The 23,804-nt window shown below is 42.8% G+C and overlaps 1 protein-coding gene across 3 annotated transcripts in view; it reads left to right on the plus strand.

Annotated features, from left to right (window-relative positions):
* The first annotated feature begins 256 nt into the window (after window positions 1-256).
* LOC110489358 (calsyntenin-3) overlaps window positions 257-23,804 on the plus strand; it is a 41,639-nt gene continuing 18,091 nt past the window's right edge. Inside the window, exons 1-11 of one of the 3 annotated variants that reach the window (XM_036947881.1) lie at window positions 257-490; window positions 597-688; window positions 1,734-1,800; window positions 4,714-4,836; window positions 5,722-5,932; window positions 6,175-6,383; window positions 7,682-7,831; window positions 10,350-10,535; window positions 15,120-15,419; window positions 20,661-20,773; window positions 21,701-21,860. In XM_036947881.1, the coding sequence (XP_036803776.1) occupies window positions 1,734-1,800; window positions 4,714-4,836; window positions 5,722-5,932; window positions 6,175-6,383; window positions 7,682-7,831; window positions 10,350-10,535; window positions 15,120-15,419; window positions 20,661-20,773; window positions 21,701-21,860 (1,519 nt within the window). In that variant the 5' untranslated portion in view covers window positions 257-490; window positions 597-688. Of the gene's footprint in view, window positions 689-1,733; window positions 1,801-4,713; window positions 4,837-5,721; window positions 5,933-6,174; window positions 6,384-7,681; window positions 7,832-10,349; window positions 10,536-15,119; window positions 15,420-20,660; window positions 20,774-21,700; window positions 21,861-23,804 lie in introns of all 3 variants that reach the window. The other 2 variants (XM_021562076.2, XM_021562082.2) reach the window with 2 other exon arrangements.

Here is a 23,804-nt window from a genome sequence, read left to right on the forward strand (position 1 = left end):
TAAGTATATTTTAGCAGTGCATTTACTTTTGATACCAAATACTTTTCGACTTTTACTCCAGTAGTATTTTACTGGGTGACTTTAACTTGAGTAACTTTCTATTAAGGTATCTACTTTTACTCAAGTATGACAATTGGGTACTTTTTCCACCACTTGTGTACACGCTGCCTGGTAGACGGGGTGATATGACGTAATTTTGCAGTCAGGGCGGGGAAAGAGTGACTGTTAAGAGAGCGTGCCCCCAGCTTTGTCCGACAAAATAATAATGTTGCGCCAAAATGAGTAATATCACGCGTTGTCCCGGACACACTCATAGAGAATTCAATAAACAGAGAGAACAACGCAAGTTGGCAGGGAAATAGAATTGGAACTGAGAGAGAGAGGACGCAGTGTGGGCGGGTTAAGAAACACGGAGAGGGAGGGGACGTCAGCGTTACATTCCCATCGTTTTTGCCCCTTCATGCGACGTCTGCCGAAAACAAGGACATCGGTATTGAGATACTATCCGTTCGTATCAGTCTTGCATCAAACTGAAGTGTGCACATTTGAGCATATTCAATAGATCTGTGTATGAAATTCCGTTACCTGCGCTTTAGATATTTTTGCGTCGGAGGAGGATAGCTGAGCTGCAGAAGCGCGGATGCTACGAGGGTAGCGTTGGGTACCACAACACCTCACACTCAGCACGGTAATGTGAAATTGACAGCGGCTTTCTTCTGTTTTTGATTGTAACCAGCATCTATGTCTAATACAATATGTTTAAGGGTCCAAATATAGATCTGCTGGCGTATGGTGCCAATTGATGCACCTATCCATCAAATGGGCTATACAATCGATTAGTTATTGTCGCATGTCTGCATCACCTCTGTGTAGCCTTGGAACAACCTGTGCTACCTATTAATTTTGAGCAGAATATATATTGTACGGCCCTCTACACAGTCTCGTTCAAGTTTTTTTGTTTTGATTGAATATATAGGCATAGGCCTAGACGGGCTTCGATTTTACGCATGGCAGTGAATGGTAGACTGTGTGGTATCGTGATGCCAATAACGGCTCAAATACCCCATGGAATCATTTTGAATACTGTGTCAATTAACTGGCACGGACACCAAACCCTTAACCCACCCACACAGGCAAGTGAGTAGGTGTGTGTGCATAGGCAGCATATTGGCCTGTATAACCTATAACATCACTGTATAATTTACCATCTCAAAATGAATGCAGCATAACTGGACACTACTAGGCTATTTATTACAGTTCACTTAAACTCTACCATGACCTGGGCCCATGTGCTGTCGTTTTACTGTGCTTTTGTTATTATGCATTTTTCCTCTGTATTCTGTATGAGGTGAAAGTATAGCGCCGGAAGATTCCGTTGGCTAATGAATTAGGATATTTACTGATGTGTGTTTGTCTGTCCTGTCCTGTCCTGTCTATGTTCTCTACACCTCAGTCCATCTTCCAGTGCTGAGGGGTTGAATGTGTCAAGCTCATTCTGAGGAGGGCCGAGTGTGCAGGTTTTCACTCCTCCCTTGTACTTAGTTGATTAATTAAGGTCACTGATTAGTTAGGAACTCGCATCACCTGGTGGTGTAGGTCTTAATTGGACACAAATTGAAAGGAGAAACCAAAAACCAGCACACTCGGCCCTCCATGGAATGAGTTTGACACCCCTGGTTTAATACATGTACTGTATTCCTCTTCCCTCCTCCCTTCTACCTTTCCTCCCTCAGATGGACAGAATGAGTTTTCTCTCCTTCCTCCTCCTTTGCTTGACTTCGGTTGCCAATGGCAACAAAGGTCAGTTTCCTTTCCTTTTGACTGTTAATTGTACCGCTGAAATACATTTTTTTTTTTTTCTATTGCCATGGGAGCACACACCTGTAGTCACGCTCAAGGCCAGGGCCCTTTTGTCGCTGTCCCCTGAACTCTAGAGGGAATTCAATCATATACCCACTCACTGTGCTCCAAGTCATAATATATTAAATGATATGTCTGTAATTTATGATTGCATACACATCACCATTGTAGAGTGTTGTCCTTCATGGAGCCTGTATGTATGTATTTTGATCAATGTGGTGATGATGCTATATGTGTATGTGATTCCGTGTGTAATTGATAGCATGACTTTCAAAGGAGGATCAATCTTCTTCTCTCAGATAGATCACCGCGGATAGCCATGGCTCTTGATTTACCAGCGTTGTTCCAATGATTATCATGCTGGAGACTTGAAGTGAAACTGGAATGGTCCGAGTGGGGCGAGGAACGTCAGAGAGGGCGAGGAAGGAGAGGAGGAAGGGTGTGACGTTGAAAGACAGGAAGACACAAGTGGAGAGGAGAGAAGGGGAGCAAAAAGGAGTCGCTCCAAGGGAAGGGGCACAGAGACACCGCGTGTGTGAGAGAGGAACCGACAGATAGTTAGGAAGGGTGGGTGGGGAGAGGAAGAGAGAGAGATGGCATGTGGAATCAAGTGACGGCGTGAAATAAAGAGTGAGAGCGGTAGAAGTGTGTGAGAGTAGGGCAGAGAACGAGGGGATGTTGTGTGGAGAGAGAGAGAGAAAGTGACAGAGAGAGGAAGAGTGCCAGAGATGGAAAGAGATGTCTCTCCATCTGTAATCCTGGGTGTAATCCATGGCCCTGATGTTCAGATTTAATGCTGTATTGCAGAGAGAGAGAAATAGGAAAGGAGGAGATGGGAAAGAGAGACAGGCAGGGAGAGAGGGTTAGAGATAAATGACAAAAAGAGGGACAGATCAGAAGCTTGAGGACAGGTGGTGTTTGTATCAGATTAACCATTGAGGATGGTGAATACTAGCCTGGGCATCACTCACTAGCCTGGGCATGACTCACCAGCCTGGTCACACGACCAAAGGGGTATACTACAAAGCAAGATGAAGGTGTTAACTTGGCTGAATATTCAGAAAAAAACTTTTTATTATTTATTTTTTTTATTTTTAGAAAGATAAGCTTGAAATGGGCATGGTCTAATTGACTCAACAACCAAACATACATCCCACTGGGAAAAAAACTGGATGAATCAACGTTGTTTCCATGTCATTTCAACAACAAAAAAGGTGGCAAAACTGATTGGATTAGGGAAAAAGTAATCAACGTAAGGGAATTTCCCATTTTTTAAATCATTTTTTTTACCTAAATCCAATCATATGGTGAAATGTTTGGTTTATTTCACATTGAATTAATGTTAGTTGACAACTTAACCAAATGTACATAAAAACTAGACTGTGAGCTGTTGTCTATGCCCAGTGGGATATCTACAGTGCATTCAGAAAGTAATCAGACCCCTTGACTTTTTCCACATTTTGATTCATTACGGCCTTATTCAAAAATTTATTTCATACTTTTTTCTCATCAATCTACTCACAATACCTCATAATGACAAAGCGAAAACAGGTTTTTAGACATTTTTGCTAATTTATTAAAATAAAAAACAGAAATACCTTATTTACATAAGTATTCAGACCCTTTGCTATGAGACTCGAAATTGAGCTCAGGTGCATTCTGTTTCCATTGATCATCCTTGAGATGTTTTTACAACTTGAGTGGAGTCAACTTGTGGTTAATTCAATTGATTAGACATGATTTGGAAAGACACACACCTGTCTATACAAGGTCACACAGTTGACTCTGCATGTCAGAGCAAAAACCAAGCCATGAGGTTGAAGGAATTGTCCGTAGAGCTCAGAGACAGGATTGTGTCAAGCATTGAAGGTCCCCAAGAACACAGTGGCCTCCATCATTCTTAAATAGAAGAAGATTGGAAACACCAAGACTCTTCCTAGAGCTGGCTGCCCGGCCAAACTGAGCAATTGGGGGAGAAGGGCCTTGGTCAGGGAGGTGATCAAGAACCCGGTGGTCACTGTGACAGAGCTCCAGAGTTGCTCTGTGGAGATGGGAGAACCTTCCAGAACGACAACCGTCCCTGCAGCCCTCTACCAATCAGGCCTTTACGGTAGAGTGGCCAGACAGAAGCCACTCCTCCTGTAGAACTCTTATCTCACGTTGATTAAGACCAGACTGCCATTTTAATTGTTATAATTTGCCAGAGTGTTTTTAATGTTGAAACGGCAGAGCGGTTGCTACACAACATGTCCTGTGGCTCTGTCATTGCTGTCTGAGTCTAACATCATAATTTCAGGGTCTAGTGAGGGAGACATGTCTAAAATAAAAGCCCCTAGGCTTTTGTTTTGGTCTTTGATTATTTGAGTGTAAAATCGTCACCGTTCCAGCTTGTTAGCTCAGCCTTTGATTGATATGGGTGAACATTCTGGAGAGAAATGAAATATTAATTGGCAATTAGAGGGTGGATTCACAGCAAACTTTCCCTGTTTAATTTGGACGTCCATGTTTGCCAGTGAGTGAAGTGTGCCTGTGGGCAGGCTGCTTGGGCTGTTCTGATTGATATGTGCAATATACCTCTCCCTGTGTGATAAGGTGAAATCGGCCTAGGTGTAATTATGTTGCCAACTGACGCAAGGTGTGGAGTGACACTTGACGGGTGTGTTAGGGGGCAGGGGTGGGGTTTGAGTGTGTGCATTTCTGTGTATGTGTGTCTTTATTTGTCTGTATCTGCGGACACACATACACACACACGTCCTCCCATGTAATGGGGTGTTACAAATACCCATGTTTTTTCCCCCTTCTGATTGCTCCATTTAACCCAAGCCTCCTTTTGTCTCCTGTGTTGCCGTTCAGCCAATAAGCACAAGCCATGGATCGAGACGGAGTACCAGGGTATCGTCATGGAGAATGACAACACCGTTCTTCTCAATCCACCACTGTTCGCCCTGGATAAAGATGCTCCACTGCACTATGCAGGTACAGTACAGGCATGGTTAGAATGATCGGGGGCACTTGGCAGTCCTCTAACAAATCAGGACTCCCCCATATAACAATAAGCATTATAAAATATTAGCATTGAAAGTATGGTAGCAATGTATTTTACGGGACAAATATTACCGGGGTGTTTACTAATTAACACCGAGTATAAACGCAAAACATGTTGCCATTTGGAACATATTTGCTATTGATTACAATGGCCACGGTTAGTTCACTATCTCACTGGGCTATTGAAATCCGAGTCCCACAATACCCCTACAGTGAGTAAGCATTTTGTAGAGGGGAAATTGTTAGACATGTTTCTTATGTTATGCCGCCCTACAATTAGAATGGACAGAGTCAAATGGTAATTACACAATAATAACCAATGAAGCGCCATCATTTGTGCCAGAAAGTTCAGTAAATTCCAGATAAATAAAACGCTACCCAAAGGATTTTGCTGGGCACTCCCATAAGCATGACAAATATTAACATGGAAAATAATCATGTCTGTCCAGTCCTCTATTTTTAGGGCCGCCCCAATAGTCTGTGTAAATCTATTCCTGGGTGCTACGCTGGTCCTCCACAGCCAAGTGAAATTCAATTATTTGTATTCATTGGGAACATTATATGCCCTGTGCTCACAGAAATCATTATGGTACACATTTCCCAACTGTGACAATAAAGTGATTGATTGGATCATGTAACATCACATGGGGTTCATTGAAATATATCACTGAATTTCATTTGTTATTTTCTTAGCCATTGAAGACTATTTGAGTAAATCCGTCAATGTAAATCATCAAAATGTAAGCCTACTGGGTCCTTGAGATGCACAGAGAGTCACTAGAAGTTACATTGTCACCCCCTTTCTCTCTCCTCCAGGTGAGATCTGTGGCTTCCGGGTGCACAATGGGCCCACGGGATCCAGTTCGGTACAGTTTGAGGCGGTGGTTCTGGACCGCTCGACAGGGGAGGGCCTGGTCCGCTCTAAAGAGCCCCTGGACTGTGAGAGCCAGCGGGAGCACAGCTTCACCATCCAGGCCTATGACTGTGGAGAGGGCCCCGATGGAGTCAACAGCAAGAAGTCCCACAAGTAAGATACACTACATTACCCTGAAGGACAAATAGGTTTAATGGATAGGGTTGTTGTCAGAGGTTATGCTGGTTTTGGTAGTTTGGAGAATGATTAACCCTTGGGTATTTGTCAATGCTATGCTTGATCAATGCATTACTATATTACAATGCAGTTATGTATGTATTGACCTCTCTTCCTTTCCTCTTCCTTCCATCTTTATCATGCTCTTTACTTTTCTCCTATTACTCTCTCTCTTTCAGGGCTACGGTGCATGTACGTGTGAATGACGTAAACGAGTTCTCCCCAGTGTTCGTGGAGCGTCGCTATGAGGCCTCCGTCCCAGAAGGCCGTCTGTTCGACCGCATCGTGCGCGTCGAGGCCCTCGACGCAGACTGCTCCCCGCAGTACAGCCAGATCTGCTTCTACGACATCATCACCCCCAGCGTTCCCTTTGTCATCGATAACGATGGTGAGAACTACAGCTATGACAATTGAGCTGGGCTTTACATTAGTTTTCCACAAATAAATGAGGGTCTGCCTCGTCTTTACCAGAGCCATTTAGAAAATGTGTATCTAAATATATGGCTCTGGTCTTTAAAATGTCTTTATTTGATTCATATACTATAAAAGTGAATATAATGTGTGAGTTGACATCTTGTCCCCAATGAACACAACAGTTAGCATGGTGATGACTACCAATCTGTAAAATTACGAGTTCATTTCCCTGTTCTGTTTAGGCTGTCTCCAGCTGGTCTTGTTGCTATGTACATTGCTAGAGAATGATCTAAGCCATTTCCAAGTATCTTGCTCACCCACATTGCAGTTTATATGCTATAGCATTCCTTTTGTATTACAATGAATAGATTTGCAGCGTGTTTTTGCTGTAAGAAACCCAGGTTGACTCCCGCCTTCACAGGTAGATAGTCCTAGCTTTCAGAAGAACACTCATGTGCGTAGGTAGTAGTTGTGTAAGCAAAGCTACCGCATCAACACTGCTAGGGTAGGTTTCTTTGAACAGAGCCCAGAGGACAATCGGTTCCGGGGGTTAGGCCTTAGTCTAGTGTTTCTGTTGATCTTGTAGGCATGCTTCCTCTGAGGAGAAGGCTTTGATTTCAGTCTGCAAGACTCCCATTGACGGGCTACTGGTGGGAGATCGATAGCGGGCATTTTGTAATATGACAACGGCATAGGGGGAGGCAGATTTTCTCAGGAGTCAGGTTTTTACCGTGACTTTGCACAATTGGCAGTGACTGGGGAGGAGGTTCCAGGGGATGACAAGTTCCTTTAATATATGGGTCAGGCTGCTGGGCCCAGATGAAGCACAGAGACTTTTTGTTTCAGCCCTGGCGGTTTATATGCCCTAGTATTGTCACGGTCTCTCTCACTCTCTCCCCCCTTCTCTCTCGCTCTCTTTTTCTCTTTCATCACTCCCTTTTGCCCCGTCTTTCTTTCTCCCCTGTCTCTCATTGTTTGGCGCCTGTCGTGCAGGTTCCGCCAACCATATCTTTGTGACATTCTCTCGTCGACTCTAGATATACTGTAAGAAGAAACTGTCTTTATTCATTCATATCGTTTTCTCTTCTCTTTCCCTCCCCTGTCGTTGCCTTTTCTATTTGAATATACTCCACTGAACAGTTTTGGTGTGTCTGAGAGTGTGTGTACAAGAGTGCGTATTTTTCATGCTGTGCTTTTGAGTAAGTGAGTGAATGACTGTTTGTATTGTACTGTACATAACTCTCTCTCCTTCCCTCTCCTCCCATCTCCTAGGTAACATTAAGAACACCGAGCCATTGGATTCGAAGCGCCAGCGTGTCCACACCTTCTGGGTGACCGCGTTCGACTGTGGCAAGAACCGCGCTCAGGCCGACGCCCAGGTCGTCGTCACGGTCAAACCGTCCTGCAAACCCGGCTGGATCGGTAATCAATACACTAAACCCATCACCCCCCTCATTATTCATGACTTCTTCATCTGCCTCCTCAGTGGTAGTGTGGAATGGACCTATTCCCTATATAGTGCACTACTTTTGGACAGAACCGTTTGGCCCGTGGTCAGAAGTAATGCACTACAGTATATAGAGAATAGGGTGTAATTTGGGACTACATTCGTGTCTGAAATGATACTGTAGCATATAGAATGGACGTTGATGGTTTGTATTTTGCAGACTTCAATTGAGAAAATGGTGATTACGAAAGATGATAATGCTACGTGATATCTCAATTGGTGTGAATGGTCGAGGGACACAACTTGCCCTTAGAGCATAATTATCATAACATGAATGACTTAACACATCATTTTTGTACAGTGCTTTCGGAATGAATTCAGGCCCCTTAACTTTTCCCACATTGTTACGTTACACCCTTATTCTAAAATGGATTAAATCGTTTTTTTCCCCTCACCAATCTACACACAATATCCCATAATGACATAGCAAAAACAATTTACATTTTTTTTTTATAAACTAAAATATCACATTTACGTTTAAGTATTCAGACCCTTTACTCAGTACTTTATTAAAGCACCTTTGGAAGCAATTACAGCCTGGAGTCTTCTTAGCAGTGGCGATTTTAGCATGTAAATCTTGGTGTGGCAAACTCCCCCAAAATTGTTTAAATGAAGGGGGCATACACTACCGTTCAAAAGTTTGGTGTCACTTAGAAATGTTTTTGAAAGAAAAGCAAATTTTTCTGTCTGTTAAAATAACATCAAATTGATCAGAAATACAGTGTAGACATTGTTAATGTTGTAAATGACTATTGTAGCTGGAAACTGATGATTTTTAATGGAATATCTACATAGGCGTACAGAGGCCCATTATCAGCAACCATCACTCCTGTGTTCCAAAGGCACGTTGTGTTAGCTAGTCCAAGTTTATCATTTTATAAAGCTAATTTATCATTAGAAAACCCTTTTGCAATTATGTTTGCACAGCTGAAAACTGTTATTCTGATTAAAGAAGCAATAAAACTGGCCTTTAGACTAGTTGAGTATCTGGAGCATCAGCATTTGCGAGTTCGATTACAGGCTCAAAATGGCCAGAAACAAATACCTTTCTTCTGAAACTTGTCAGTCTATTCTTGTTCTGAGAAATGAAGGCTATTCCATGCGAGAAATTGCCAAGAAACTGAAGATCTCGTACAACACTGTGTACTACTCCCTTCACAGAACAAACTGGCTCTAACCAGAATAGAAAGAGGACCCCGGTGCACAAATGAGCAAGAGGACAAGTACATTAGAGTGTCTAGTTTGAGAAACAGATGACTCACAAGTCCTCAACTGGCAGCTTCATTAAATAGTACCCGCAAAACACCAGTCTCAACATCAACATTGAAAAGGTAACTCCAGGATATTGGCCTTCTGTGCTCACTTGAACAGGAAGGTGACGCAGCATTCCTTCTGATTGGCAAATTCTGTCATCAAACTTTGTCATCAAAGTCTGGCATTCTCTGGATGGTGCTTTCAAGACAACTGGAAACTCTGGGGAAAAAAGAAGGTAGAATCACGACGTCAGTGATTTTCATGTCCGAGCTCTAGAAAAAGGCCCAAATTCCCGACTTGCAAATTCTGAGTTGGATGACCGTTCAAAATGTATTTTCCCAGTCGGAGCTAGTTTTTTTCAAGAGATCCCAGTTGTCTTGAACTCACTGAAGATTTCAGAGTTTTCAGATGTTTTGATTGACAGCATGGCCAATGTATTCAACCTTTTCTGGCCCATGGTGTTGCATGTGAATGTTTATCCTTTTAAGCTTGGAAAAGAGACCGTTAAACCCAGACTTTCCACTGAATAGCAGGCTAGTGATTGCTTTGCAACGCTTGCAGTTAGCCACGGATTCCTTCCAAACCACTCATTGTTGAATTTGCAATCTCCAAGTTATGTTTACTTCCAATGACAGATGAGCACCAATACGTTTTATCTATAATTTCTCTTCATATGACAAGGATTGAAAAGAATTTGCCTGTAGATTGTCGACTTGATTCAGGACGATGACTGCTTGTCTAGCTTGCTAGGTAAGATTTTGAAAGTATGATGTTAACATGATCAGTCCAATCAAAGCTACGGTAGATATAACATGATTTGACGTCATTTTATCTGTGGCCAATGACCTTGTGCCTTCTTGGATGGACACTTCTAATGTAAATCTATTAGCAGCACCCAAAGGGCTTGAATGGTCAAGCTCTGCCATAGATTTTGTGGTGACGTAGTGTCCCCATGAGTGACAGAACACTGAGCCAATCACGGCGCAACTAGAAAACATTACCAACCCCTACGCTCTGTACTTTTCCGCTGGCTGCACCACCACCAGAGAAAGCACTGAGCTAGTCTTAAACACCTGCATTTTGGAGCTGCCTTACTCAAAATGTGGAAAAGGTCAAGGGGCCTGAATACTTTCTGAATGCACTGTATTTTGATGGTTTATTTTCTTTGTTGGTTTTCAGGTTGGTCGAAGCGGGTGGAGTATACCCCCGGGTCAGGCAGCATTCCCCTGTTCCCCAGTTTGCACCTGGAGACCTGCGAAGAGACTGTGTGGAACATCCAGGCCACCGTAGAGCTGCAGACTGGCCATATTGGGAAAGGCTGTGACAGGGACAGCTACTCAGACCGATCAGTGCGCAGACTCTGTGGTGAGTGCTGCTTGAGTCTGGGCTATTCATGATGGATTCAATCTTTGGGATAATAATTTGTGACTATCCGAAGATTGAAATGGAGCATGCTCAAGCCACATAGGTTTTAGCCCTATTTGCCACATAAGCATAAAAATACCTTGCATTTGTGGTGAGTGCATAAATTAAATGAAGTAATGCAGTCTTGCATTTCGGGAGAGTACAGGCCCTGATATTCATTGAGCTCACAATATCAGCTTTTTATTTTATATATTTTTTTATTTGACCTTTTATTTATACAGGTTTTTCTCATTGAGAACATCTCTTTTCCAAGAGAGACTTAGTCCAATAGCAGCAGGGGGAACAACTTTTCAGACAAAACAACTTACATACACTAACACAACATTAAACAAAACTATAAACACACATACAGTACAACAATTACATTTTACGTTAAAAACACTAAAGTCTCAACTAAAAACAGCTGGCCTAAAGACAATTACACTCTTCTATGATATATACATCGATCAAGTGTTTAAACTCCACCAACGAACCTAGATCATCAAATGTTTTAATGTTTAGGAGGGAATTCCAGGACCACGGAGCTAAGTAACTAAAACTATTTCTACCATGACCTGTTCTAATTTTTGGTGCTGTTAGAAGCAAATGAGAATGAGACCGTAATTGATATTTATTTACCGACCTGACTAAAAAAGAAAAGAGATAAAATGGCATTTTACCCAATATGGCCTTGTAAATCAGTGTATACGACCAGCCAACAGCTCTGTAGAGATCGCAATGATGTATTAGACGTTTTTGATTTGTAATGAACCTAAGGGCTCTATGATACACTGAATCAAGTTCTCTCAGGGTAGTGGTTGAGGTCTGCATATATACAGTCTAAGTCGGAAGTTTACATACACCTTAGCCAAATACATTTAAACTCAGTTTTTCACAATTCCTGGCATTTAATCCTAGTAAAAATGCCCTGTCTTAGGTCAGTTAGGATCACCACTTTATTTTAAGAATGTGAAATGTTAGAATAATAGTAGAGAGAATTATTTATTTCAGCTTTTATTTCTTTCATCACATTCCCAGTGGGTCAGAAGTTTACATAAACTCAATTAGTATTTGGTAGCATTGCCTTTAAATTGTTTAACCTGGGTCAAATGTTTCGGGTAGTCTTCCACAAGCTTCCCACAATAAGTTGGGTGAATTTTGGCCCATTCCTCCTGACAGAGCTGGTGTAACTGAGTCAGGTTTGAGGGCCTCCTTGCTCGCACACGCTTTTTCAGCTCTGCCCACAAATTTTCTATAGGATTGAGGTCAGGGCTTTGTGATGGCCACTCCAATACCTTGACTTTGTTGTCCTTAAGCCATTTTGCTTTGGAAGTATGCGTGGGGTCATTGTCCATTTGGAAGACCCACTTGCGACCAAGCTTTAACTTCCTGACTGATGTCTTGAGATGTTGCTTCAATATATCCACATAATTTTCCTTCCTCGTGATGCCATCCATTTTGTGAAGTGCACCAGTCCCTCCTGCAGCAAAGCACCCCCACAACATGATGCTGCCACCCCCGTGCTTCACAGGATTGTATTGTTTATCATTACGGCCAAACAGTTCTATTTTTGTTTCATCAGACCAGAGGACATTTCTCCAAATAGTATGATCTTTGACCCCCCCCCCCCCCATGTGCAGTTGTAAACCGTAATCTGGCTTTTTTATGGTGGTTTTGGAGCAGTGGCTTCTTCCTTGCTGAGCGGCCTTTCAGGTTATGTCGATATAGGACTTGTTTTACTGTGGATATAGATACTTTTGTACCTGTTTCCTCCAGCATCTTCACAAGGTCCTTTGCTGTTGTTCTGGGATTGATTTTCTCTTTTCGCACCAAGTACGTTCATCTCTAGGAGACAGGTGTTTGCAAATTGCTCCCAAGGATGAAGCAGACTTGTGGAGGTCTACAATTTTTTTTATGAGGTCTTGGCTGATTTCTTTTGATTTTCCCATGATGTCAAGCAAAGAGGTTCTGAGTTTGAAGGTAGGCCTTGAAATACATCCACAGGTACACCTCCAATTGACTCAAATTAAGTCAATTAGCCTATCAGAAGCTTCTAAAGCCATGACATCATTTTCTGGAATTTTCCAAGGTGTTTAAAGGCACTGTAAACTTCTGACCCACTGGAATTGTGATTAAGTGAATTATAAGTGAAAATTGTTGGAAAAATTACTTGTCATGCACAAAGTAGACATACTGACAAACTTGCCAAAACTATTGTTTGTTAACAAGAAATTTGTTCAGTGGTTCTAAAACAAGTTTTAATGACTCCAACCTAATTGTATGTAAACTTCTGACTTCAACTGTATAACATCACTAAAATCTAAAACCGCCAGTAATGTACATCGTACCAGCTCCTTCCTGCCCTCCAAAGAAAAACAAGCCTTATGCCGGTAATAAAAACCTTCTCAAGTTCTTTACATGCACTGTGAAGCTCAGCTTATCATCAACCCACACACCCAAATGTCTGTACACTTTAACTTGCTCTACAGTATGTCCAGCCAATGTAGAAATGACATGATTAGTAACATGCCTGGCATTTAAAAATAGCATGCATTTTGTTTTTCCCGAATTGAGAACCAGCTTTAAATCATATAGATTCTATTGTATGATGTTAAATCCTCTTTGGGCATTTTCAAAAGCTAAAAATAAACTACTACCACTTGAATAAAGAACATTATCATCTGCATAAAAATGAACATCCACTGTTTCAATAAGATCCCCAATGTTGTTGATATACAAAATGAACAACAGTGGGCCCAAAATAGAACCTTGCGGAACACCTGAGCACACCTCTATGGACTCAGATTTACAACTATCCACCATTACACATTGTGTACGATTTGATTGGTTTATAAATTACCTATCTAGAGCATGACCAGTAATCCAACAACATTTTAACCTTTGCACTAACACAGCATGGTCCACAGTGTCAAAAGCCTTTGACAAATCAATAAAGACAGACACACAATGTTACTTCTTATCAAGAGCACAGTGGATGTCATTTAAAACCTTCAATGTTGCCGAAACAGTGCTGTGGCCAGACCTAAAACCTGATTGCATTCCATTTATGATGTTGTTTTCTTGGAAGTAGGCCTTTAGCTGCCTACTAACTAAGGACTCCAGTACCTTTGATGGTACAGACAATTTTGATATGGGTCAATAGTTGACAAGTAGCGAAGGATCTCCACCTTTCAGGAGAGGCAGTACAAAAGCAGATTTCCATAACTTGGGGATTTCCTTAACATCAAGCGTGAGGTTAAAAATACAAGTTAAGGGGGAGCAATGATGTCTGCAGCTAGGTGAAGGAAGGGGGGGGGGGGGGTCTAGTTCATCAGGGCCAGTGGATTTTTTCCCCCATCAATTTCTTTCAGGGCTTTACACACCTCTTAAACAGAAAAGGATGAAAAGGAGAACCCAGTGAAGGAGTATACAGGGGTGTAAGGTACATTTTTAGGGGGCTCAATTATACCTTTGACCTTTTCAAATAAACTGCATCTAAAAAAAAATGCTGATTCAAGGCTTTCAGAATGGAGGTTCTCTGTTACAATCTGTGTGTCTACCAACAATTGTTTGGGAAGCTGTGTATCTTTTTTGCACTCCAAACCTTACTTGCCAAAATTTGGATGGATCATTTAAAATATGTGAAGTAGATTTCAGGTAGTGGTCTGCTTTCAATTTACGGGTCATAGCCACACCCATATTTCTAAGACGTTTAAAAGCCATCCAATCATCTGCCAAACCAGTCCCTCTTGCTTTAGCCCACATAGCATTTCATTCCCTTATGTTTTAGTACATTTCTTGGCATACCAAGGGTTCTCTCTGCCCTTAGTCCTGATTTTTTTTTAAAGGGGCATGCCTATTGCATACATCCTGGAATGCGTTGTGGAAGTAAGAAAAGGCTAGTTCAACATCAGGTATTAATTCCATTCTATTCCATTCAATGCTACATCATGTAAAAAAACTTGAATATCAAACCACTTCCAGTTTCTTTTCGTAATGACACGTGGAGATTTCTTAGGGATTTTACCATCTCTCACACAGGCAATAGCACAGTGATCACTTATGTCATTTGCAAATATACCAGAAGCATTAAAATGATGAGGAGTATTGGTTACGATCAAATTTCAGAGGATATTTTATATTCAACCTAGTTACACTGTTGATAATCTGAGTGAGATTATAGGTATTGCATAGAATTTTGAGTTGATCAGAGCTAGATGTTAACCAGTCCTGATTCAGATCACCCATCAGGAAAAACTGAAAAAAGAATTGACATTATGTGATAACAATTCAAAAATACAATCCAGAGAGCCAAGCTTACATTTAATGAGTCCAAAAGTCAGCTCGTTAAGGCATTAACGTGTTTAGAGTAAGTAAGCAGAGTAATGCAGCAAGATTGGAGTGAGTCAAAAGCGGTTTTGAACTCCCAACCTGAAACAAGCACATTAACCACAGACAGTCCCAAAAGAGTTAATGCTTCTAAGGCCTTTACCAAGTCTAGGGTTGTACAGTATGTTATTCGTGATTTCACTCCTGTCTCACCAGGTGCTGTGAGAGGTGAAGTGGACTTACTCCCGCCCCCGTCCCCAGCAGCCAATTGGACCTCAGCCTTGCCCACCCTCCCTTCTTCTGATTCGTCCCTGGTGTTCTCCTTTAATGGCTCCACCCATGTTGCTGTGGTACCCGACTCTATTGCCGCGGCCGTATCCGGAGACCATTTCACCCTCCAGCTGTGGATGCGAAGGGGTGGGATCAACACCCAGCCTCCGACTAATCAGGCCAGAGGAAACCGCAGGGAGGAGGAGACTATCGTCTGCAGTACCGTCAAGAATGGTCAGTCAAATGGTCAGTCACAACTGTCAGTTAAAGTAAAAATACTTGAAAGCACTACTTAAGTAGTTTTTTGGGGTATCTGTACATTACTATTTATATTTTTTACTACTTGTACTTTTACTTCACTACATTCCTAAAGAAAATAATGTATTTTTACTCCATACATTTTTCCTGACACCCAAAAGTATTCATTACATTTTTAATGCTTAGCAGGGCAGGAAAATGGCCCAATTCACACACTTATCAAGAGAACATCTCTGCTGATCTGGTGCTGATCTGGCAGACTGACTAAACACATGCTTTGTTTGCAAATTATGTCTGAGTGTTGGCGTGCGCCCCTGGCTATCCGTAAAAAAACAAAAACACTAAAATTGTGCCGTTTGGTTAATATAAGCAATTTGAAATGATTTATACTTTTACTTTTGATACTTAAGTATATATTTGCAATTATATTTACTTTTGATACTTAAGTATATTTAAAAGCAAATACATGAAGACTTTTACTCAAGTAGTATTTTACTGGGTATGACAATTGGGTACTTTTTCCACCTCTATGTACCAGTCAGAAGTTTGGACACACCTACTCATTCAAGGGATTTTCTTTATTTTTACTATTTTCTACATTGTAGAATAGTAGTGAAGACATCAAAACTATGAAATAGCACAAATGGAATCATGTAGTAGCCCCCAAAAATTGTTAAACAAATCAAAATATATTTGAGATTCTTCAAAGTAGCCACCCTTTGCCTTGATGACAGCTTTGCACACTCTTGGCATTCTCTCAACCAGCTTCATGAGGAATGCTTTTCCAACCGTCTTGAAGGAGTCCCCACCAATGCTGAGCACTTGTTGGCTGCTTTTTTTATATATTTTTTTTTATTTCACCTTTATTTAACCAGGTAGCCTAGTTGAGAACAAGTTCTCATTTGCAACTGCGACCTGGCCAAGATAAAGCGTAGCAATTCGACACATACAACAACACAGAGTTACACATGGAATAAACCAAACATACAGTAAATAATACAGTAAAACAAAAGAAAACAAAAAGTCTATATACAGTGAGTGCAAATGAGGTAAGTTAAGGAAATAAATAGGCCATGGTGGCGAAGTAATTACAACACAGCAATTAAACACTGGAATGGTAGATCGGCAGAAGTTGAATGTGCAGGTAGAGATACTGGGGTGCAAAGGAGCAAAACAAACAAATACCAGTATGGGGATGAGGTAGGTAGATAGATGGGCTGTTTACAGATGGGCTATGTACAGGTGCAGCGACCCGTAAGCTGCTCTGACAGCCGGTGCCCAAAGCCAGTGAGGGAGATGTGAGTCTCCAGCTTCAGAGATTTCTGCAATTCGCTCCAGTCATGGGCAGCAGAGAACTGTAAGGAAAGACGACCAAAGGAGGAATTGGACCTGGGGAGCGACCAGCGAGATACACCCGCCAGAGCGCGCGCCACGAGTGGGCGCTGCCATGGTGACCAGTGAGCCGAGACAAGGCGGGGCTTTACCTAACAGAGACTTGTAGATAACCTGTAGCCAGTGGGCTTGGCGACGAGTATGAAGCGAGGGCCAACCAACGAGAGCGCACAGGTCGCAATGGTGAGTAGTGCATGGGGCCCCGGTGACAAAATGGATGGCACTGTGATAGACCGCATCCAGTCTGTTGAGCAGAGTGCTGGAGGCCATTTTACAGATGACATCACCAAAGTCGAGGATCGGTAGGATGGTCAGTCCCACGAGGGCATGCTTGGCAGCATGGGTGAAGGACGCCACATTGCGATATAGGAAGCCGACTCCAGATTCAATTTTGGATTGGAGATGCTTAATGTGAGTCTGGAAGGAGAGCCCACAGTCCAACCAGACACAGTCCAACCAGACACTACATTCGTAGTTGTCCACGTATTCTAAGTCAGAGCCGTCCAGAGTAGCGATGCTGGACGGGCGAGCAGGTGCGGGCAGTGATCGATTGAATAGCATGCATCCAGTTTCACCTGCGTTCAAGAGCAGTTGGAGGCCACGGAAGGAGAGCTGCATGGCATCGAAGCTCGTCCGGAGGTTAGTTAACACAGTGTCCAAGGAGGGGTCAGAAACATACAGAATGGCGTTGTCTGTGCAGAGGTGGACCAGAGAATCACCAGCAGCAAGAGCAACACCACTGATGCACACAGAAAGGAGAGTCGGCCCGAGAATTGAACCCTATGGCACACCCACAGAGACTGCCAAAGGTCCGGACAACAGGCTCCCCGATCTGACACACCGAACCCCACCAGAGAAGTAGCTGGTAAACTAGGCGAGGCAATCATTTGAGAAACCAAGGCTGTCGAGTCTGCCAATAAGAATGTTGTGATTGACATAGTCGAAAGCCTTGGCCAGGTCGATGAATACGGCTGCACAGTAATGTCTCCCATCGATGGCGGCCACGACGCCGTTCAGAACCTTGAGCGTGGCTGAGGTGCACCCACGACCTGCTCCGAAACCAGACCGCACAGCGGAGAAGGCATGGTGGGACCCGAAATGGTCAGCAATCTGCTCGTTAACTTGGCCCTCGAAGACCCTAGAAAGATAGGGTAGGACAGACACAGGTCTGCAGCAGCTTGGGTCCAGAGTGTCACCCACTCTGAAGAGGGGGATGACCGCGGCAGCTTTCCAATCTTTGGGAATCTCAGACGACACGAAAGAGAGGCCGAACAGGCCAGTAATAGGGGTTGCAACGATTTCGGCAGATAATTTTAGAAAGAGAGGGTCCAGATTGTCTAGCCCGGCTGATTTGTAGGGGTCCAGATTCTGCATCTCTTTCAGAACATCAGCTATCTGGATTTGGGTAAAGGAGAAATGGTGGGGGCTTTGGCGGGTTGCTGTGGAGGGTGCCGGGCAGTTGACCGGGGTAGGGGCAGCCATGTGGAAAGCATGGCCAGCCGTAGAGAAATGCCCATTGAAATTCTCAATTATAGTGGATTAATCGGTGGTGACAGTGTTTCCTAGCCTCAGAGCAGTGGGCAGCTGGGAGGAGGTGCTCTTATTCTCCATGGACTTTACAGTGTCCCAGAACTTTTTTGAGTTAGTACTACAGGATGCGAATTTCAATTTGAAAAGGCTTGCCTTAACTTTTCTAACTGCCTGTGTATATTTGTTCCTAACTTCCCTGAAAAGTTGCATATCCCGGGGGCTATTCGATGCCAATGCTGAACGCCACAGGATGTTTTTGTGCTGGTCAAGGGCAGACAGGTCTAGAGTGAACCAAGGACTATATCTATTCCTAGTTCTACATTTTTGAGAGGGGCATGCTTATTTAAGATGGCGAGGAAGGCACTTTTAAAGAATAGCCAGGCATCATCTACTGACGGGATGAGGTCAATGTCATTCCAGGATACCCCGGCCAGGTCGATTAGAAAGGCCTGCTCGCAGAAGTGTTTCAGTGATGAGGGGCGGTCGTTTGGTCGCAGACCCATTACGGATGCAGGCAATGAGGCAGTGATCGCCGAGATCTTGATTGAAAACAGCAGAGTTGCATTTGGAGGGCGAATTAGTTAGGATGACATCTATGAGGGTTGTACCTGGTAGGTTGTACCTGGTAGGCTCATCGACAATCCGTGTGAGATTGAGGGCATCAAGCCCAGTCCGCAGGATGGCCGGGGTGTTAAGCATGTCCCATTCTAGGTCACCCAGCAGCACCAGCTCAGAAGATAGATGGGGGGCAATCAACCCACACATGGTATCGAGGGCACAGCTGGGGGCAGAGGGAGGTCCACAGCAAGCGGCAACAGTGAGAGACCTGCTTCCGGTAAGGTGAATTTCCAGAAGTTCCTTCAATTTCCTTCACTCTGCGGTCCAACTCATCCCAAACCATCTCAATTGGGTTAAGGTCAGGTGATTGTGGAGGCCAGGTCATCTGATGCAGCACTCCATCACACTCCTTGGTCAAATAGCCCTTTCACAGCCTGAAAGTGTGTTTTGGGTCATTGTCCTGTTGAAAAAACGAATGATAATCCCACTAAGCCCAAACCAGATGGGATGGGTTATCGCTGCATAATGCTGTGGTAGTCATGCTGGTTAAGCGTGCCTTGAATTCTAAATACATCACAGACAGTATCACCAGCATAGCACCATCACACCTCCTCCTCCATGCTTCACGGTGGTAACCACACATGCAGAGATCATTCGTTCACCTACTCTGCCTCTCACAAAGACACGGCGGTTGGAACCAAAAATCTAAAATTTAGACTCATCAGACCAAAGGACAGATTTACACCGGTCTAATCTCCATTGCTCGTATTTCTTGGCCCAAGCAGCTTTCCACTGGTCTAATTCTTATTCCTCTTCTTCTTATTGGTGTCCTTTAATAGTGGTTTCTTTGCAGCAATTCGACAATGAAAGCCTGATTCACGCAATCTACTATGAGATGTGTCTATTGCTTGAACTCTGAAGTATTTATTTGGGCTGCAGTTTCTGAGGCTGGTAACTGTAATGAACTTATCCTCTGCAGCAGAGGTAACTCTGGGTCTTCCTTTCCTGTGGCGGTCCTCACGAGAGCCAGTTTCATCATAGCGCTTGATGGTTTTTTGCGACTGCACTTGAAGAAACTTGAAAAGTTTTTGAAAGTTTCCGAATTGACTGACCTTCATGTCTTAAAGTAATAATGGCCTGTCGTTTCTCTTTCCTTATTTGAGCTGTTCTTGCCATAATATGGACTAGGTCTTTTACCAAATAGGGCGATCTTCTGTATACCACCCCTACCTTGTCACAACACAACTGATTGGCTCAAACGCATTAAGAAGGAAATTAACTTTTAACAAGCCACCCCTGTTAATTGAAATGCATTCCAGGTGTCTACCTCATGAACCTGGTTGAGAGAATGCAAAGCTGTCATCAATGCAAAAAGTGACTTCTTTGAATAATCACTTTTTTGGTTACTACATGATTCCTTATGTGTTATTTCATAGTTTTGATGTCTTCACTATTATTCTACAATGTAGAAAAGAGTAAAAATAAAGAAAACCCCTAGAATGAGTAGGTGTGTCCAAACTTTTTTTCCAAGGGTGCTATAGCATCCTCACTACCCCTACTTCCCATGGCTATGTATACTGTATCTATATGGCTCTGCTTCAGTCTAATTCTATGAAGTCTATGGCGAGGAAATATGAAAATCCTTTTGTTGTGAGATGCACTGCTTGTGTCTCATATTCCTTCTGCAAGTTTGGTCTCAAATGCTGTTTTCTGTCTACTGACTGCCAGTCTCCTCTCTCTGCTCCTCAGACGACTCCTTCTCCCACTACTCTCTCTCCGTTCATGGCTGCCGTCTCTCTCTTTTCTACTGGCCCGACGTCTCCGCTGCGCGGCCCGTGAAATTCCTCTGGAAACTGGAGCAGGTACTATGGGAATGCTGCTTGATGAGGGTGGAACAGTTGCTAGTTGGAGCGCTATGAGTGAAAGAGCCATTCAAAAAGGCCAATGCTCACTTACTGCCAGTTGCAATTGTATTGATTTATTTTTAAGACGACTGCATTAAGTAGGGTTACAACCTGATCCCAAGGCAGACTCGCTAGCTACAAGGGAAAGGGAAGACCTAGTCAGTTGCGCAACTTAATGCATTCAACCAAAAATGTGTCTTCCGCGTTTAACCCTACACCTCTGAATCAGAGCGGTGCGCTACCTTAATCGACATCATCGACACCCGGGGAGCAGTTGTTGTGGGGGTTAACTGCTTTGCTCAAGGGCAGAACGGCAGATTTTTCCACCTTGCCGGCTTGGGGATTCAAACAAGCAACCTTTTGGTTCCTGTCGCAATGCTCTAACCGCTAGGCTAGGATATTTTCCTTGGGGGAGTTTGTAGATATGGACAAGAAGCAGGGGGATTGGGAAGAATAGGATTTGGATGAGAGGCAGGGGCAGAGGGGATAAGGGGATGCTGTGGTTGTGCGGTTTTGGGAGGAGGTTGGAGGGGGGACTAAGTGGTTTTTGCTCGGGTTACTGGTCGCAGACCGCTTAAAATGGGTAGGATTATAGGGGCCAAGCTGATACAGATAACATTTGGCAAATCCCTCTGTCTCTCTTTACTTCTTTATCTGTCTCTCTTCTGCGACAAGAACTGTTACAGTGCTCAGTCTGGTGTCATGGGTAGTGTTCAGTAGAAACAAAAGGGATAAAACATTTAGAAACATTCTGATATTATATGGGATAAGTTCATGTAGCACATCTAGTAGATTTTTTTGTTTGTTCTCCTGTTGTATCTGCTGTGTTCAGCTGTTTCTTGACCTCTGACCCATTGTGTCTCCATGTCCTTCTTTCCTCTCTAGGTGTGTGACAGCGAGTGGCATCACCTGTCCCTCAGTGTCCAGTTCCCCTCTGTGACACTGTATGTGGATGGAGTCACCTTCGACCCCGCCCTCATCCATGACAACGGAGTCATACCCAACCCTGCCCCACGACAGCGACTGGTCATTGGCGCCTGCTGGGGTAACGATTGGTTAAACCAAAGACAGGCTAAAACTGCTTCTCCAGTAGAAATCCCCAATCACACTTATAGGCGATGTCATGGCGACATTGGCTAGCTATGCGTAGAAACACGATATGGTGTCTAACAGTCGTCTGGCGCCGAACTGCGCAAATGAAAGGCACTCCTTCGATATGAAATTGTTTTTCACAAAAATTCAAAAGTTTCAGTTTGTCACTTTAACAAGGTTGGAGTAATAAGATGTTCAGCTACTTAAGATATTGGCTCGAATCTAGGTTGTGCCTTTAGATTCCGAGAAAATAAACAACTAAGGAATCATTTTTGACTTCCCAAACCCCGGCCTGGTCTGTTTCGCAAGAGTTACCAGAAGTGTCGCGGTGTTAAGCCTCTGGGTTTAGAAACTCTGTGGTTAAACCTTACACCATGTAGAGCGGTTCAACTTTACTGCATAGAACCCCTGTCAGCAAATGAAGGATGCCTAAGTGGGTCACACTTTACATTGCAGAGGTCCTATACTAGTGTAACTACCAGTTGAATAACTAATAACATATTTTTCTATAACAAGCTAGTTAACAAGAATGAATTAGAAATGTGACTTTTAATTACATACACATACATAGATACCCTGGAATGATGGCTATGTAAAGTGTTGCTAATGAGTGGTAGTTGATGAGAACATGGCAAGGAAAATATGACAATAATATACCACAATAGACAATGGAATATATTTATCTGGCAATACATTTCTAGAATAGGTTACAAGATTACAAAAGAGCAACGCCTGCCCCAAAAATATATTTTTGAGAGTTGTCACAGTTTACATTCTTCTGCTAATGAAACAGTTCATAGAACCAAATGTTCCAGCACACCAATGAAAGCAACACACAAAACACACACACACACACACACACACACACACACACACACACACACACACTTATACAGTGCCTTGCAGAAAAGTATTCAGACCCCTTGGATTTCTTCAAATTGTATTGTGCTACAAAGTGGAATTCAAACGTTTGTAATTATCATGTCAACAGTCTACACAAAATATTGTAATGTTAAAGAGGAAGAAAAATTCTAAAATATTTTAAATAAATAGTTGATGCATAAGTATTCAGCTCCCTGAGTTCCTAATGTTTGGTATAATCAGTGTATAAACCATAGCATAATTATTAACTTGACCATGCTTAAAGAGATATTCAATGTTTGATACCAATCACTGCCATTCTTTGAGGCTTTTGAAAGCTCCCTGGTCTTTGTAGTTGAATCTGTGTTTGAAAGTCAATACTTGGCTGAGGGACCATACAGATGTACAGTTGAAGTCGGAAGTTTACATAGACTTAGGTTGGAGTCATTAAAACTCATTTTTCAACCACTCCACACATTTCTTGTTAACAAACTACAGTTTTGGCAAGTCGGTTAGGACATCTACTTTGTGCATGACACAAGTAATTTTTCCCACAATTATTTACAGACAGATTATTTCACTTATAATTCACTGTATCACAATTCCAGTGGGTCAGAAGTTTACATACACTAAGTTGACTGTGCCTTTAAACAGCTTGGACAATTCCAGAAAATGTCGTCATAGCTTTAGAATCTTCTGATAGGCTAATTGACATCATTTGAGTCAATTGGAGGTGTACCTGTGGATGTATTTCAAGGCCTACCTTCAAACTCAGTGCCTCTTTGCTTGACATCATGGGAAAATCAAAAGAAATCAACCAAGACCTCAGAAAAATTATTGTAGACCTCCACAAGTCTGGTTCATCCTTGGGAGCAATTTCCAAACACCTGTCTCCTAGAGATGAATGTACTTTGGTGCAAAAAGTGCAAATCAATCCCAGAACAACAGCAAAGGACCTTGTGAAGATGCTAGAGGAAATGGTTACAAAAGTATCTATATCCACAGTAAAACGAGTCCTATATCGACAGAACCTGAA

This window comes from Oncorhynchus mykiss, chromosome 2 (assembly GCF_013265735.2).
Source record: "Oncorhynchus mykiss isolate Arlee chromosome 2, USDA_OmykA_1.1, whole genome shotgun sequence".
In the NCBI taxonomy this organism is placed as follows: Eukaryota; Metazoa; Chordata; class Actinopteri; order Salmoniformes; family Salmonidae; genus Oncorhynchus; species Oncorhynchus mykiss.